The 18,951-nt window shown below is 47.8% G+C and overlaps 1 protein-coding gene across 3 annotated transcripts in view; it reads left to right on the plus strand.

The window, feature by feature from the left end:
* LOC146776191 (geranylgeranyl pyrophosphate synthase) overlaps positions 1–18,951 on the plus strand; it is a 306,512-nt gene that overhangs the window by 176,657 nt on the left and 110,904 nt on the right. Inside the window, exon 4 of one of the 3 annotated variants that reach the window (XM_085639870.1) lies at positions 14,234–14,626. The exons of the other annotated variants lie outside the window; for them this stretch is intronic. Coding sequence (XP_085495996.1) covers positions 14,234–14,431 — 198 coding nt within the window. The 3' untranslated portion in view covers positions 14,432–14,626. Of the gene's footprint in view, positions 1–14,233; positions 14,627–18,951 lie in introns of those variants that run through there. 3 annotated transcript variants of the gene reach the window in all.

The following is an 18,951-nucleotide window of genomic DNA, read 5'->3' on the forward strand; positions in this document are numbered from 1 at the left end:
GGACCAGTCCGGCTTTATTCCCCACCGCAACACAGCCCTTAACTTGCGGCGCCTGCATGGGGTGCTCGCACGTGTCCCGTTCATACGGGAGCCGGCCATTTTGGCGTCCTTGGACGCCACCATGGCGTTTGACACGCTTGAGTGGCCATACATCTGGGCGATGCTTGCGAAGTTTGGGTTTGGCCCAGGGTTCATCAGTTGGGTCAAATTGCTGTACTCCGGCCCATTGGCCCAGGTGGTGGTGAACGGTAGAGTATCGGCTCCGTTCGAGCTGGGCCGGGGCACGCGGCAGGGCTGCCCCTTATCGCCGCTCCTTTTTGCGCTCGCCTTGGAGCCCCTGGCGGAGTGGCTGCGGTGGCATCCTTCTATCCGTGGTCTCCGCTGGACCCCCGAGTATGAGGACCGCGTATCCCTATACGCTGATGACATCCTTTTGTACCTAGCCTCACCACGTAAATCATTGATAGTACTGGTTGATGTTTTACATTCATTTGGTCGCAACTCCGGTCTTGTCATCAACTGGGCTAAATCATGTGTGTATGTGCTTTCGGGGGAGGCTCCCATCCTCCCGCGGGGCTGTCCGATCCAGATCGCCCCGCGGGGGTTCAGGTACCTGGGTATCTTCATCACTCTGGACCCGGCGGCCCGCTACGATCGGAACTTGCTTCCCCCCCTCCAGCGCCTGAGGGAGGACGTCGCGCGCTGGCGGCGCTTGCCGCTTTCACCGCTCGGCCGGGCGGCGTTGTTTAAAATGATGTCGTTGCCGCGTTTCCTGTACGCTTTGCAGAATACCATGGACCTAGTCCCGGCGCGCTACTTCCGTGAGGTGGAGAGTTTGCAGCGCCGCCTGTTCTGGGACGGGAGGCCGCGTATTGCCCTGGCGAAGCTGACGCTCCCATGGTATGACGGGGGGATTGCCCTCCCGGATATTAAACGCTACTATTGGGCCTCCCAGCTAGCTGCGATTAATCACGGCTTATACGGGCCCGCCTTAAACCCTGCATTCGAAATGGATAAGATGCTACTCCCAGGTGGTGACTATAATCGAGCGCTCTACTCCGGCGCGCCCGACGCTCGCCTAACGGGCCTGACGCGCGTCATGGTGCGAGTGTGGCACGCGGCGAATGTAGCTATGGGGTGGAAGGACCGTTTGACCCGGGCGTCACCACTATACGCGTCTGAGCGGTTGGGCTCCCTGTGGACATCGAAGGGCTTTGAGAAGTGGGACATAATAGGCATTAGCAAAGTGGGGGATCTCTGGACGAGGGGAGGATTTAAAACGTTTGAGATGCTGCAGACGGAATTCCAGTTGCAGGGCAATGAATACTTTCGGTATTTGCAGGTCCGCCATGCACTGGGCTCCGTCTTCCCGGATGTTGCCTCCATCCCGGAGTATTCCCCCCTGGAGGATCGAGTGCTGGATGGACACGTCCCGGACAGCACTATCTCACTGATCTACAAAAAACTGATCAATGACCGCTCGGGCTTGCTGACTGCCCTTCGTGAGGCGTGGGTTGCCGATGGGCTGGAACTGGACGACGAGGACTGGATTTCTGCGGTGGCCTCCCCGAAAGAGGTGGCCATACCGGCCCGCCTTCGTTTCGTCCAGCTCAAGATACTCCACAGGGTCTACATGACGGGGCCGAGGCTCCTGCGTATGGGCTATACCGTGGACGGGTTGTGTAGGCGCGGGTGTGGGGCTTTGGGGACTTTTCTCCATATCTTGTGGGAGTGCCCGGAGGTGGAGGGGTTCTGGCGTGGTGTGCATGAGGTGTTGCGAGTGGTTACGCATGTGGCGCTGTTGCCCGAAGCGAGGAGATGCCTGTTGAATGTGTGGGAACCTACCGATTACTCGGCGCCGCAGATGTGGTGGGTGACTCTGGGATATATGGTGGCCAAGCGCGATATTGCTCAACTGTGGGGATCCCAGAGGCCCCCGACTGTCTCAGCCTGGAAGGAACATATGGATTGGTGCATGTTTCGGGAAAAGGTTGTGTATGTGGCGAGAGGTAAGCCTGGGACATGGGTGAAAGTGTGGGGCCCCTGGAACGCCTACCGCGGGGGAATCTGTGCTCCGCCGTTATTGCCCGATTTGTCACCTGCCCCGTCCCCTTAGCCGACTCATCCCCCCCGGTACTGGGCTTTGGGTTTCCTCCGCCCTAGTTCTGCTCTCTTCCCCTTCTTGATACTCCTATGGATGATAAGGGTCCCCCCTCCAAGGGAGCGCATGCTGCTATTTCCGATTGTGGCTTGCCTTGTGGGTTTGTTTTTTCTTGTTGTCTTTGAGTTTAAAATGAAGCCGTATAGTGGGGTCCGGATGGTGTGGCTCTCAACGCTGTATACTCCTGTGCATGCTCCGCCGCAGCTCCACATGTTTTATAAATGTGTATCATATGCTCCTTTTGTTTGCTAGCGGCCGGCCGGAAGGTTGTAGGCCCATCTCTGTACATTTTTTCGAGTCTTGTAATAAACGGTTTAAAAAAAAAAAAAAAAAAAGTATAGAGCGGTTAAAAGGGCCAGGCGCAAAGTTAACAGAGATATGCAACGTTTTTGCCTTGGAAAAGGCTTTGGGCTAATTCAACACCAGAACATAGTGAACGAGGAGTTTGTTTTGTTTAGACAGGATGTGGTCGATCTATAATTTTTAGAAAACGAGGACTATCTTTTGGAGCTGCGAGAATGCCTGGCCAAAAGGTTATGGTGATAGTGCGGTATGGCTGATTGTGCGGCAAGCCCAAGAAAAAACATAACATTGTCAAATACTGCGTACTTTGGCTGTTGGGGTGACAGCCTATTGAATGACTCCATAAAAAGATGGGGGATACAGGAAAACGCCTTCAATAGGGTTTCCTGAGTAGCAGGCAGGCTCAAGGATCAGTCACTGAGCTCAAAAGGGTTTGGAGACTTGCTTGGGGGGCCCTTGGAACAGGGAGTGGATAGGAGCAGCTGGGGTCAGGTGCTGAAGGATGATGAGTGAGAAGAAAGGAGTGCTGTGAAATGGGGAATTTTTGCAACTTCGGGGGTTGCCTAATGTTGGGGAGGCTTAAGGGGGGTGGGTGACAGTTTATTTGATGTATTAGTGAGGCAAGGATTATTCAATTTTGATGTAATGTTTAAAAAACTGCTTGCCTGTCCTAATAAACTGACTATTACTCTGATACAGTGTTCTATTATTGTCCCATATTGGCCGATGGAGCACTGGGGGTCGTGCAGCCTGTAAGGCATCCCCCCTCTGGGATGCTTTGGCCGATGGGACAATCCAGGACTCAGTGGATCCTGGATTGGCCAGCTAGTAGTGAAGGAGGGACAAAGTGCCAATTGGTACAGTTTGAGGTAGCAGTCAGAGGTATGCTATGGTTTCGTTAGGCAGGTGAAGTGTTTGTACCCTTCCCTCCCCCTTTTTGCCATACTTAGTTTTTAGGTCGAGCCTAGACAGAGCATGCGCTGTCTCTTTAGACATGCCGTATATACTCTGTGGGCTTTCAGCACACCCATCGCTTTTTGTTTGTTTCCTGGTCTGCCTTTCAAAATTCCTTTGGTTTCTTTTGTGAATAGTTTAGATTTGTACCCCTTTTGGTTGTTTTTTTCCCACCCTGGAGACTGACCCTGTTATATGGATCAGTTCACTTTTCAAATTTATAATACCCACTTGAAAACCCTTGGGTCTAAGTTGCCAGACCGACCGTTGCAGATTTATGATTGTCGGAGTACCGACGGAAAGAGCAGTGCCCCTTCCCTGAGCTGTAGCCAGGTTGAGGTGAGGCCTCTTATGCGTACAACACGGGTTTGACCAGTAAATCATCCATGAAATCAGTAGGATTACTGGTACTATATTCATCTTTATTATTTATCAGTGTGAGAAAGTGCCATCTTTCTTGCATGGTATGCCCCCACTTTTTGCTGAATTGCTGAATGTACTTTGACTGAGTGTGCCCTGTGCTCCTGCCAATCAGGTACCCAGGGCCTATGTTCCTTCCCTAAAACTGTGCTGAAACCTAAACCCAATTGGCATCTCTGGCCACATGTCAGCCCCTGGTAAATGGTACACTAGGTACCCAGGGCCTTGTGACCAGGGAAGGCCCCTAAGGGCTGCAGCATTTATTGTGCCACCCTTAGAGGTCCTGTACCCTGACACACACACACTGCCCTTGCAGGCTGAGTGTCTGGGTACAGAACAAAACAGAGTCGACATGGCACACATCCCTGTGTGCCATGCCCACAACACACACTGCCCTGGCATACATCAGCCACCTCTCTAGCTGGGTGCCCTATGCCAGTGGTGTGGGTACAGGTGCATGAGCCCTGTGCCCCTACAGTGCCCAGGTCCATTCCTGGGCACTGTAAGTGCCGTGCTGCCATTTAAGAGTATATGGTGCTGGGAGATCGTCAACACGAACTCCACACCACCATGATGGCTCCACTGAAGACTGAAGTTTGGTATCAAACTTCTCAGCACATTAAACCCGCACTGATGCCAGTGTGGGATTTAATGTACAATGCACAACAGAGGGCATCTTAGAGATGCCCCCCTGAGCCTAACCTACAATCCACGTCTTGTCTGAGGGGCTGCGTAGGCTGCTACACAGCAGACATGTTGCTGGACCCCTGGGTAGAGAGCCATCTGCTCTCCTGGGCCTGCAACAATGCACATCCTGGGCGAGGTGCTAGGTCTCCTCCCCCAGGATGGGCAGGGGATGCTTCAAAGGCATGCCACCTTTGTGAGCTACTCCAGACCACTTGCTGTACTCAGCAACTGGCCCCTACCGGTTCTGACCCGCACTCTGGCGAGAAGACTGGCCGGAAACCCAAAGGAAAGAAAGGGGGTGTGCCAGCCTCTGTCAACCCCACCCCTCAGGTGGGGAAGCACATCTCCGGGCTCTCGCCATCTTGAAGATGTGAAGCCCTGCCCAATCAGGACTAGGCTACTGCCCCCCTCCCACAGGAGAGTGGCAGGATAGGGGGTGTACCCACCCCAGGGCACGGACCTAGTGGTCCCTGCCCTTTACCTACCTGTTTCGCCCCTAAATTTAGTATTTAGGGGCACCCTGAACCTTTCTTCCTCAGATCCATATTCCGATACAAGAAAGAAGAACATGGAACAAGAAGACCTGCCGTGCAGCTGCTAACAAGAGGAAGACACCAACTGCGTTGGCCCCAGCCCTACCGGCCTGTCGTCCCTCGAACCTGCTCCTGCTAAACCCCGGCATCTCCAGTGGTCAGCAACCTCAAAAGGACCTGACTGCCTTGTGACTCTGACTACCTGGAACTCCCACGAGCAGTGGTACTGCTCAAAGCAAGTAACTGACCCCTGGCATCAACCAGGAACCGCGAACCCTGCGCACTCTGCACCCGCCAAGCCTGGCCTGTGCCGGAGTCGACAAAGACCTAGAGGACGTCCCCCCGGCGAATGTGACCCCGAATCTAGCACCCAAGGGCCCACCTTGACGCTCCTGACGACACCTGCAGCCTCAGAACCAGGGACCCCTCCAACCGCTACCAGCACAGGGTAAGATTTCCCGACATCAAAAGGCACCCCTGCACCCGGCGCCCTGCGGCCCCCTGTGCCCAACTCCTGGGTGCCTACCTATCCTCCAACTACCCAACTTACCTCTCGAAGTGGTGGTCGCACCTGAAGAATCTTCGTCACCGAGCTTGCAGCCTTTGTTCGTTCTTGAGCTTCTCCATTGCAATCCATTGAGCGCCCGACGGCTCAAAAGCCCCCTGCACCCAGCCGTCCGAGTGCCCCTGGCAGTGCAACCTCTACTCTAATCTACTTACCCTTTTGCCCTGAGCAAGTGACCAGAAGCCCAGCTCCCACAGCCACGTGGCCTGCTAGCCAGCAGCCACCAACCAAAGGCCCCCTTTCTCTCATAGGTTAACATTGGGCCTAACTCACTCTGCACCCAGCTGCCCCTGTGCCGCTGAGGGTGTAACAACTGTACTTATCTGACCCTGGGAGATCCCGGAGTCTATGCCCAGAACCTTAACTCTGCCAGTCGAGTACTTACCCAAAAGCTGACAACTCTCTTTTCTTCCATAGGGTAACATTGACTGGTTTCACTTGGAAATTCTTTTAAGTGTGAAGTTTCTAAACTTTAAAATATTCACCTAAAATCAACCGAGTTACGAACACGAAAATACTCACCTGCTATCAGGAGAGATCCCAGTGCTGGATCTTGGTGCCCAGCACTGACCCTGATAAGTAATTACAACCATACTTACCGCTAACCCAATTTTCTTCCATCGGAAACCATTGACTGTTTTTCTGCGAAATTTCTTCTAAGTGTCGATTTCTGCAAACTACAAATGTTCTTTTAAGATCGCACCAACTGTGAAAACGTAATTGCTTACCTGTTTTAGATAGATGTCCCAAGTGCTGAACCTAGGAGCCCAGCACTGGATCACAAAAGTAACAAGAACCTACTTTACCTGTAATTTGAATTTCCTTTCGTAGGATAACATTACCTGGTTTTTGCTGTGTCGATTTTGCAAACTTACAAATATTCGTTAAAAATCGCCTGTATGACAAAAACTCATTCTTTCAACTGTTTACAGGAGATGCCCCAGTGCTGGATCCAGGATCCAACACTGAGTTAGAAAAAGTAACAAAAACCCCACTTACCTGCTAAGTGAATTTCCTCCCATAGGATAACATTGGTGATTCTATGTGCCAACTTTTAAAATACAAACGTATTGCTTAAAAATCACAACTGTAACAAACGCTTTTACTCAATTGTTTACAGGAAATGTCCCAGGACTGAATCCAGGATCCAGTCCTGTGGTTAGAAAAGTAATCCTTAAAGTAACTAATTGCATTTAACTAGAAATTCCCATTGAGCTCAATGTATTATTGTGTTTGAAATTGTGTTGCCTATTGCAACCACTGTAACTATTATATTCAAAAGTCTATTGCCTATTGAAAAGTATTTATCTAAAGCATCTCATCCTGAGAAAGTATATTTTGATACCCATTGATGATTCTAAAATAAAATAACTATTTTTTTTTATACAAAAACCATTGGCCTGGAGTTCAGTTCTTGAGTAAGACCATTTGCTGACTGAGTGTGTACAACAAATGCTTTACACTGTCCTCTGATACTGCCTTACTGCTCGACCAAGCTGCCACTTTAGAGAGTAAGGTTATATCTAACTATAGCCTCTCCCAAACCTCTGGGGACTGTGGACTCTGTGCACACTGTATCTATTTGGGAACAGTATATACAGAGCCACTTTCTTACAATCAGTCTTCACATTTTGTCAAGCAGTAGCATAATTAGGTCCTGACAAAAGCTGCGACACCTTTCTGGGTCTCAAAGGCTGAAACATGTAGACCTGTTTTGGTCTGATACTTGCAGTTATAAATTATCACTGTCTGTGCTCTGCTTTTAATCCTGGCACCAGGAACGAGTCAAAGTCATTTCTGCCGCTCCTGTTAGCTAGTTTTAATATCACTACCCCCACAGTTTATATATTTTTTTGCACTACTCCCTCTACCCAACCAGATTTCTTTCTTCTCATTGCAGGATTTAGCATATCCTAACAATTAGGGACAAAACATCCCTGAGCTCCTTCCTCTCAGAGAGGGGGTCGTAGCCCGTAGCGGGACTAGGTTTTCCCGTCATGAGGAGAATCCCAATGATGAAGCATGCCACCCTCGGTGGGTGAGGGATTTCGTCCTAACAAAGGGATTCCCCCACAAGCATCATGAAGATATCTTCAGTTTCTTTCTCCATTTGGCAACTTAGACCCAAGGATTTTTCAGTGGTTATTATTAATTGTTTGGGGAACCAATCCTTGATGGTCTTTAAACTTCCCTTGGACCCCCCTCCTACCTTTTTGTGCACAGTAAGTTCACTTTTTTGCACTTTTCTGTTTGCCTCGGCTCGTGGTGCCGCATCCCCACCACCTCCTTCCCATCGCCGCTTTTCCTGCTTATGTCCGCTCCTGTCGCTGCTAGCAAATCACTTAAACTCCTGTGTGGTGGTGTCCCCCCATCACTTCCCACCCGTCACTGCTTATATAGTTCTCACATCTCTGTTCCCATGTGTTGGATTATCTACGCTCTTAACATGGACATCCTATACCACGTCTCCATCCTGACGTGGAGCCTGAGTCAACGCACACCCTACAAAAGCCAAAGCCTCTAGCTTTGTCAAAGTTTATAGCTATTGCAACTTATTTCCATATGCTGCATAGGTATTTCCTTAATGTCTCACTAGTCAGAGACGTCCTTCTTCAACCATGGCAGCCGAGTCTGTTGTTGTATGTTTCTTCACCAACAACCAATAAGAAAGGGAAAAGAAGATTTGAAAAGGCATGCGGAGAGCTAAAGGGCTAGCGAGACCCGGAGGGCATTAACCTTATAGAGAGGTGAAATTAATCCGTGCCAAGAACCAATCACATTTTTACATAATCTTGAATGGCAGAGGCAACAGCCAATGATAACTAATATAGCCAGTCTATTGAAGAATAGAGTTGCAGCTTGCGTTTAGTACATTTAAAGGGACCGCATCACTTTACTTTCTGTTCAGCTTTGATTAACAACTTCCTTGGCTGGTTACCCACGTCTACTGCTAGCGCTAAACTATAATGGCCAGAGGTATTTATGTTAAGGGTGTTGAGGGGTGGGTTGAAGGGTTTTGGGAGCTTGGTCCTTACATTTTAATGGTAGTCGGTACACTGTTCCTTAAAAGAGGGTGATGCCAAAAAAGTTCGACGTCCACGCAATTTATTCATTTCTTTTGTTGCAGAACACTGCCACTCGTAGGCGTGCTTTTCACAGCAGTTGCCGGAATTCCATGAACCGCGTTGATTTATTCGACGGATTATGCATCCATACAAAATAGTCTAGTATCGTGTATAGCACCGTTGCCCAATCCTGGCATTTCAAGTAACTGTATTTTATATGCTGGATTTTTTTCAGCCTCAACGTGCAATTTGAAAGCGAACGTACGAGTCCCAGAATTCTATGTCAGGACCGGAGGCTTCGATTATGCTTCTCATTTCTTTGCTTTATTACAATAGCAGCCAATAAAAAACCATCTATTTTATTCCATAAAACTACAAATCCCATGAGTCTCATGTACTATACTACCATAGAGACTATCCCTATATAAGGCCCAACTGAGGCAAACACCTCCTCTTTCTTTGCTGCTCCGCAGCCAGTTAAGTGCCTCTCCCTTACTGCTTTTTCATACGATTGTGGTGTATGGGTTTCTTGAGTGCACTGCTTATGTTTGATGCCTTTACAGGTTTAACAATTTGGTTTCTGTGGTGCGCTTGGTCCGCGCTGGCCAAGCTGATTACTTGATCGCTAGTGTTCGTTTGTATTGTTTGCTATGCTGTTGTAGTCTGTATTACTGAGGGGGATCGCTGGCGCTCCTTTGCTTTCGCACGTGCTTCGCGCAGCCAGCTTACCGCATTGCCGTTAGCTCGCACGTGTGTGCGGCAATCAGGGAGCGCTTCGGCCTCCCCGGCCAGGTGCTCTGCGCCCATGGCCTTCAAAGAGTGGAGTGGGAGTTCTTGGGGGCTGAGGACGGCGTGTCTGTGTTCGCGCTCATCCTCTTTCTTTCTCTACGGGCGGCCGATACCACGCATGTGCGGCGGCCATTATTACGGTTTATTTACGATTGGAGTTCGTTCAGAGCGTGAAACGCTCGTATTTCAAACAAAAAAAAGCCCGTATTTTAGCCCCGCTGACGCCCGACGCTCTGGTTTTGCTGAGGGCTGGAAAATAGTTACATAGGCTCTGCCTAGAGAGGTTGGCAGGCCCTCCCTCCACTATTTACCATCTTTGATTGAAGTTTGATTGCCTGGCCTGCCTGGGGTTGTTCCTCTCCCCCCTATTTGCTCCTGCCTATGCACCATCGGTTGTGCTCTGGGGCGACAGCTACCGCTTGCACCATGGCTGATTATTGTTATGAGGAGGAGTATTTTGATTCCGAGCCTTCGGGCTCATTCGAGCAAGACCTCGTGGAGGCCTGGATGCTGGAGTGCAGCAATCAGTGAGCTCAGCGTTTGTGAGGGCGATTGCACCCCATAAGCAGCATCTTAACAATTATGCGCTGCAGCAGGGCTGGCTCCCAGCTGCAAATACCCATCCCAAACCAACAGGAAAGTAGAATACTAATCCTCACTCGGGGGACTTCGCTCGGTTGTCCAGGGCTCTAGTGAATGACCATGCCTATCTGGCGCAAACAGAACAAACGGAGATTCCTCGGCTGACGGCGAGTCCGATCAGGAGGAATTCGCTCAATCAGCAAGAAAGACCAGAAAGGAACATCATGTGGAGCCTACTCCACCACCTAAATATCTTACCTTCGACCCGACAGACATTCATCCCAATTCTACGGCATGGATGCCCTTGCAAGAAGTGGTGGACTATCTTCAGTCAGAACCTCCGACGCCCCTTCGACAAGGACGTCAGGGCGCGACTTAAGTCTGAATGCCCGAGACCTGACCTGGCAGCTCGCGTGGCGGAGACCCCTGAAGTGGATCCGACCATGCTGACATACCTTAAAAAATACTCAAAGGACCCAAAAAAGGGCATTGACCGCGCCTGGCGGTCATGCCAGGATAAACTCCTAGATCTTTCAGGGTCTTTGGCCAAGATTCTCGAGATGGGTCTCCAGGCAAAGTAGTCCGGATCTCCGGTGGATCCCGACGACCTCATTGGTTGGGCGCAACGTGCTGTGTGTCTGTTAGGCAATTCCAACTGAGCCATGTCTAGCGAGAGGAGGATGTCTATCCTCCTCAAACTGGACCCTAAACTGGCACTTATCTTCCTCGGAGGCAGGCCCAGTAGTCCACGGTCTCCTCTTTGGGCAACCCTTTCTGAAAGAACTCGCCAAATTCGTGGCCACTTTCAGTGGCCTAGATAAGGCGCAAGAATCTCTACGACGTGCCTTTCGACCGGTTTTCGCCAGGGCCGGACGAAATCGAGGGTGGTCGCTCGGCCGAGGTCACACTCAAGACGCCCCGTGTGGTCAACAACACCACAGAGGAGGTTACCAGGATAACTCTTCAGGAAACTCTAATTTCTACCCCTCCCAATGGACGCGGAACCGCTTCTGCAGAGGCAGGTTCGGTGGGAACAAAGGAAACCACCAAGATTCCGGATCAGCAGGTGAGACTTATCCTTTGTTCAGAGGTGAAGTTGGGGGGGTCGCATTCAGTATTTCCTTCAAGCTTGGCAAACGCTCTCGCAAGATCCCGGGATCCTAGAAACGGTACAGGGTTACAAATTGGAAATGTACAACACCCCCATCCAGCGTGCCCCTCCTCCTCCCATACATTTTTCCCAACTCGATCAGAATTTTATTTCGGAAGAAGTACAATCCCTCTTATGGAAGGGGGCAATAGTCAAGTCTCAATTCCATCCTCGGTTTTCTCAGGAATGTGTTCCTTGTCGAGAAGAAAGGGGGCGTGTCCAGGTTGGTACTGAACATCAAGGAATTAAATGGCTGGTTCGTTTACCGCCATTTCAAAATGGAGAGCGTCCACCTACTGCGCGATCTGCTGCAAGAAGGCGATTGGATGGTCCGGCTGGACCTAAAGGACGCCTACATGGCCGTGCCCATCTACGCACCACACTGCCGTTTTCTTCAATTTCTCTGGCAAGGCGTCTATTACGAGTACACGGTTCTTCCCTTCGGACTTTCGTCAGCACCATGGTGCTTCACGAAACTCCTTCGGCCGGTGATGGAGTCTTTGCGCTCGCGGGGAGTGAGGCTAATCGTTTATCTGGACGACGTCATTATCATGGCGCAATGTCCTCGTTTGGTGACGACGCATCTCGAATGGTCCATTCACCTGCTGCAAACCCTGGGTTTCATTGTGAACCCTCAGAAGTCCTTTCTGGTGCCCACACAATCTATAGAGTTTCTGAGTTTTCAGGTGGACTCTCGCAGCTGCCAGATTCTGCTGCCCACGTCCAAGATCAGAATGATCAAGAAAGAATTGAGATCGATAGTGAGCAAGCAGACTGTGTCCTTGAGATCCATAGCCCGGGTAGTGGGCTTGCTGGCCTCCTTGATCCAGGCCATCTTTCCAGGCCCCCTTCACTACCGTGCTCTTCAACGTTTAAAGATTCAACATCTCCGCAAAGGCCTCAGCTATGCCAAACAGATCCCTCTTTCAGAGGAAACAAGGTTGGAAATGTTGTGGTGGCTCGACCACATGGAATCGTAGAATGGAAGAGCCATATTCGGTTCCAAACTGGAAGTAGTGATCGAATCGGACGCCAGCCGCTGGGGCTGGGGAGCCCGCTGCGGTCCGATCTCGACGGGGGGACGATGGTCTCCGGAGGAGCTCTCCCTCATATCAATTGCCTGGAGTTGCTGGCGGGCTCTTTCGCGATTCGCAGCCTCTCCCCACAGAAGACGAATTGTTACATTCTCCTGAGAATGGACAATATATCAGTGGTCCGGTACGTGAACAAACTTGGTGGTACGAGATACCGCATCCTGGCGGAAATTGCCAAGGATTCTTGGCACTACTGCCTTCAGTACAATCTATCAGTAGTGGCGGAATACCTGCCGGGACGAAAGAACGAAGTGGCCGATTGGCACTCCCATTACCTACGGGACTACAGCGATTGGCGACTACACCTTCGAGTCTTCCGAATGCTGAACCTATTATGGGACCTTGCCAGTTGGACTTTTTTGCGTCACGACTGAACAAACAACTCCCGGATTTTTACAGCTGGCGCCCGGACCCGGAGGCTCAGGCCTCCGATGCATTTCTTCAGACCTAGCCTCCAGTCCTTTTTTATGCCTTCCCGCCTTTTGTCATGATAACCAGGGTCCTGGCCCAGGCCAGACACCAACAGACAGAGTTGGTGTTGGTTACACCTTTGTGGAAAGCCCAAGCATGGTTCCCGATAGCCCTGGAAATGTCTTGTGCTGTACCAATTCTCCTCCCCCAGAGATGGAACCTGTTGCTGGACCCTTTCAAGGTCCCTCATCCATTAGTGGATTAGTGGACGCAGGTCAGCTACCACTTGTAGCGTGGCGAGTTTCAGGGACCGATGGCAGGTCCCAGGCCTTTCGTCAGACGCTTCTGCTTTCATCAAGCAAGCATGGTCAGATAATACCCATAAGCGGTATTCATCAGCATGGAGCAAGTGGTGTAGCTGGTGTGTTCAACGGCACGTCGATCCCACTACAGCTAATGTCTCCATGGTCATGAATTTCCTTGCTTCTTTGGCATCATCGGGCTTTGCGTATAGAACCGTAAACAATTTCCAATCTGCTATCTCGGCTGGGCATGCTCAGTTAGAAGGCAAGCCGGTGGGAGAACACCCTCTGGTTTGTAAATTACTTAGAGGCATCCGGATGGTCAGACCTCCGTGTCCGAAGTACTCCTTTTTGTGGGACGTTACGGTGGTGCTCCGATTTCTGGAATCTTGGCCGACTAACGATCACCTGTTGCGGAAACAGCTTTCAGCCAAGCTGACAATGTTATTGTGTCTGGTCTCTTGCAAGAGAGTTTCTGATATTCGGGCTTTGGACCTCGCAGGTCGTCGGTTCTCCCCCGGAAGGGGTGACTTTTACTATTTCCAGACGTACCAAAAGTAACTCCACTTCGGTGTCTTATCCGGCTTTTCCGGATAATCCCAATTTATGTGTGGTGCAATGTGTAAAGGCGTACGAGGTGAGTACATCTAATTTCCGTTCTGACATGCAAGGTCAACTGTTTATTGCATTGCAAAAACCCTTTCGCCCAGTATCTTCAGCTACTTTGGCGAGATTGGTGCGTTGGCTTATGAATGAAGCGGGCATTGATGTGTCCAGGTTCAGTGCTCATTCTGTTCGTGGCGCAATGGCGTCTAAGTCCTTTTTCTTAGGTGTAAGCCTAACCGACATCATGAATACTGCGAATTGGTCAAATGAATCTACTTTTAAATCGTTCTATTACAAACCTATAGTAGATGTTGCATCAGTGGTGGTGGCTAAGCTTTAAACAAGCATAATCGGAGCCTCGGGTCCTGACATAGAATTAAAAATTTGCGGACATTCGTGACCAGAATTTTCAATTCTATTAAGGACAACGGAGGCGAGGATTATCCCACCCAGAACTTATGTTGTTACATGAATGTATATGTACATCAAGATTACATTTTGACTGCATTATATATTTGATTCCTTGTTTCTCCCCCCCCCTTGTTGTAAGATTTGAGGTTGGAACATGGTTTTGGGATTACCGTTATTACGGGACTTTCTCTTTGTTTCAGATTCCAGTGGCAAGTGAGAAGTCCCTTCTGTTAAGGATATCGTTGGGAATAGCTTTTTCCCCTTCACGGTGTGGAGCTCGTTCGCCTGCATTGGACATCAGGAGCTCATTCCTCGGAGCCGAAGTTCGCCCGTTGGTCCTCGGATGTTTGGTTCTAATGAAAGTTTGTGTTTCACGGACTCAGTTCAAGATAAAGTAGTTTTGTTGAAAGTATTGGACTTAACAGTTAACAGTCACGCAAAGAAAGAGGAGGTGTTTGCCTCAGTTGGGCCTTATATAGGGATAGTCTCTATGGTAGTATAGTACATGAGACTCATGGGATTTGTAGTTTTATGGAATAAAAAAAGATGTTTTTTTTATTGGCTGCTATTGTAATAAAGCAAAGAATTGAGAAGCATAATCCTCGCCTCCGTTGTCCTTAATAGAATTGAAAATTCTTGTCACGAATGTTCGCAAATTTTTAATTCAACCATTGGGTAAAAAGGTTGTACTAGTAGAGTAACCGCTTGACAACTGTCGCACCCTAAAAAGCGTAAAGCCTAGGAACTTCACACCTAACCTGTGAAACCGATGTTGTCCAGTTAGCAGGGACTGAGATCCTCCTCTCGCTCAAGAAGCTAATGCTGAGGACATTCCATGCAAGCATAAAAAGCATTTTTCAGTAGCTGTACAGAGCATGTTGTCTATTTTGAAATAGAATTGTTGCATTTGAGTCTCTGTTTTGAGAAGAAGTGCACTGCTATCCCTTGCTTCCTTCCTGTGTAGTTGCTAGTTAGCCCCGCCCCATCAAATTGTTTAAAGGACCATCTAGTGGGTTGGTGGAGATTAGCAGTTTCCTTCTTCAAAACTGCATTAATAGGATTGCTTTCATTTCTTACACATCCTATGTATGAAGCACAGGTCACTACTTTTATTGAGTCATCCAAATAATTCAGGCTGTAGATGTGCGTCCAGATTGCTTTTGACTTTCCAGTGAAACCACAGTCATATCTGTGATACTGTCAGGTCTTGGATGCATAATGGTGGATTTTGACATTTCTTTTTACGGGACAGTGCTGCAAAGTAGTCGCTACCTGTAAACTAGAATTTGTGGTCCTCCCATTCACACATGAATGCTAAGTCAGGGCTAATGACCCAGTACAGGAAGTAGTTTGCTACAGGTGGAATGTGCGACAGTGTACATGACGCTAGCTTCTGGCTGGTGATAATCGTCACGTAATTCTGAGATATGTGTTCTTAGCACATTAGAATATAAAATCATTGGCAAAATGCGTGGTAGCTTGATGACCAAGCTTTTGTCACCTTTTTGTCCACCTTGTCAGAGTTGTGCCCCATTGTTAAAAAGACCTTGCCCTACAACCCTCGGCATGCAAAAATGTGTTGGGTATAAAGTCCGGACTGGCATAAGGTATCCATCATATCGAGGTCTAAAGCAGTAAGGTGCTGTACATTATTAGGGCAGAGGAGAGCTGTAGCAGGAACTTTTATCCCTAAGACTCCCTCTTGGGTGTTCAGATGGTGGCAGTAGGGCTGGACTGGCTGAAGCGGGCACCGGGCATTTCCCTGGTGGGCCGCCAGGGTGGGGGCCGCTTTTGGACCCCTGGAGGGGGGCGTTTTTTGTTACTGGGGTGGTTTTGCAGCATATCGGCCCCCTGTAACAAAAGCAGCTGCAGTGTTTTCCACAAGTATCAAACTACCTAACCCTCTCTGTCTTCCTGTCTATCTATTCAGTGTAGCTTGCACCCGTATCTATCCACCATGCCATATTGTACAGCCGCGCCCACCCAGTCCTTAGATGTGGCCTCGCAGACTGCTCGCGCCCACCGACTGTCCCTGTGAGAAACTGTCTCTGCTTCAACCTCAGCACCAGCACTTTCAATCGTGCCCAGTCATTTACAACTACCCATAACCAGACACCTGGAGCCAACTCAGTTAAAGGTACAGGCACTATACAATAGAAACCTTTTGCATGAGAAAACTTCCGAAATGCAACATCTAGAAAAAGTGTATCCTCTTAGGGAATGCAAGATGAATTCCATTTAATTGTGAAATGTAACCAGGGACTGTATCACTGACATGGGTTACCTTAATGGAAGGGTTTAATATTGTTCTATGCACTCTGTACAGAGGCAAATGATTGGACGAGCACGTGGCTTGACCACCTTTATGACCCACCAACAGACACTGTGAGAGACTCTCACTGCTTTCAGCTTCAACTCCAGAGCTCTCAATGGTGCACCATCATATACACTCAACTACAACCAGAACTTAGCCAGACACCTACAGAGGACTCATTTCATAATATGCAATATACTAGAGTCACATGTTGCATGGAAAAGACATAGAGAAATATATCATGGAAAAATGATATACTCTTACTGAATGCAAGATGAATTAAAACCTGAAATGTAAACAAATGCATAATTGCACAGTGGGCATTTAACTAAAGCATTTGGAATGCAAAAGAGACTTGCAACCATGAATAGGTATTTCTAGACTAAGGAGTTTCAATATTTATTTGGAGGGAATTTGGTGAATTTATAAGGGTGAAGGAAAACTTCAAAACTGTTCATTTTGTATCTGATTTAATTAGTCGATACATTTTACTATATCTCTGTTTAATTCTGATGGGTTTCAGTGAATGTGTCCTTAGAAACTGTCTCCGAGTTGTTTATGGGTGTGTACATTTATAGTTTCATAAAAACAGCACAGATTTCTAAGGAAAGGTTAATTAGGACATGTTGACGTGCAACTTCAAAAATGATTAGATTTCTGAAGTTCTACATTTTTTTGTAGGCCAATGTTTTCTCAGTTATGATCTGCCACTTAAGTTAATTTTTGCTATATATTTGCAGTACGTGAGTTTCAATTGAATTTGAGTTTTGACCCAGTTCCGGACCAAAGATGTGGCTATAGGCAGAGCTATGTACATATTTTTTCAAAGTGCTGTGTAAAATGTTGTTGATGGTATTATACTACTATAAAAAAAAGTGCATATGTTGAAAAATCTACTAAAGCCTTTGCCCCCATTCCAGGCGGTCATCCTACACACATTCTGGAGAATGGCTCTAAACATTCAGGACAAAGGGTCAAAATTCAGGACAAAAGGTCAGTTTTATAGACATAATAGAGTAGGTCAGATCAGAGTAGGTTCAATAATGTGAAAGTAAATAAATAGACAGCAGACACAAGTAAAAGTCAAAACAGGCTCATGTTCTTTGGCTTGTATAACACATAGCAGTACTTAGCAAACATTTACATGTAACTCGGCTGATTTAAAAAATTTGAAAACCACAATTGCACTTTTCTTGAAGCTGGGCCCTCATTACCACCAGTTCATGTCCAGATTTCACATTTGCAGCACCCTAAAGCACATCATGAATGCATTTTGTGAGTATGTTTTTGTTGAAAGAACTTCCCTAGGACAGTCATTGCTAATTTTATTAAACAACTTTAACATATCAATGGAGACTTTACTATCTGCGCACCCTGGAGAGGTCACCATTATCAGCATCATTTATAATGTTTTCGTAACTGTTTGAAATCAGTCATGGAGGGGGTGTTTTGCATCCTCTGAATGGATTGTAAATCTCCAGTCTGCTCGCAAGCCTGCAGGTGCTGAGAGCCATAGATGACATTTTGCTATAGCGTTGATGCCTTACAATTAAATCCTCTTCTCAAATGGCAGCCCATCTATGCCATGCAAAATAGGAGACATATGCTCTGGCCTCACAATGCTGAGTGCTACCTATGGCGTGGAATTTTGAATGAGTGTCAGACCTTGCAAACTCTGGCGGTGCATTGATGGTGGCACTTACAGAGGGACGACAGGAGATCAACGTGGGCCTAAAAACTCCCTGGGAACAGCGAAGTTTTAGCAATTGCAATAGCCAAAATGTGGTATACTTGATGACGTGTAGTTGCAACATGAGGTATATAGGAATGACCTCCCGAAAAGTAAAAATCAGAATAAACTAACACCGAAGCACATTCAGATGTGGAAAGACAATTACCAAAATGATGCGTCATTTTTAGAAAAAAAATCACACCGAAAATGACTTTGTATGGACAGTGATCGAACATCTACCTAACAGTTGCACTGAAAAACAACTCCTGAAACTCGAGCAGAGGTGGATTTATCGTTTATCAAGTACAACAAAAGGCCTCAACGAAGAGATTCCGTGGACTACTCTGACGTGAGAGGAGGAACTGATATAACATGGTTTGCATTACAGATTCTCAATAAATCTAAAGGTCATTGTACATTTAGTCTAATACAAATGAGAATATAACACAGCCAAAAATTAGGGCGAAAATGGTACCACACTAACAGGCGCCAGCCGTGAGTCTAATAAGCATAAGAAACAAAGACCTAAACGCAAATAAGAGGTCATAAAGGGTGTTGACATATTAGTGACGCAAGTGTATTAACATCTCATAACAATAATTCATCACATTTAGAAATAAATAATCAACAGCCAAATGAAGTAAAATTATATAATACGTTAAGGAAACAACTATCAAATACGAATATCTTGTTTTTTTGCAATAATCTTCAACAAATATTGAGGAAAGGGGCTTTTTAAACAAACCAGAACTATGAAAATAAGGTTGCGATTCGAAAAAAACTAGTGGACCACATTACCCAGAAATCTCTTAGAACCGGAAGCTAAGTAACACTTCACCGATCGGAAATGCAAAAATAATCATAGAGAGAAC

The sequence above is a fragment of the Triturus cristatus genome, chromosome 12 (genome assembly GCF_964204655.1).
Source record: "Triturus cristatus chromosome 12, aTriCri1.1, whole genome shotgun sequence".
Taxonomy (NCBI): Eukaryota; Metazoa; Chordata; class Amphibia; order Caudata; family Salamandridae; genus Triturus; species Triturus cristatus.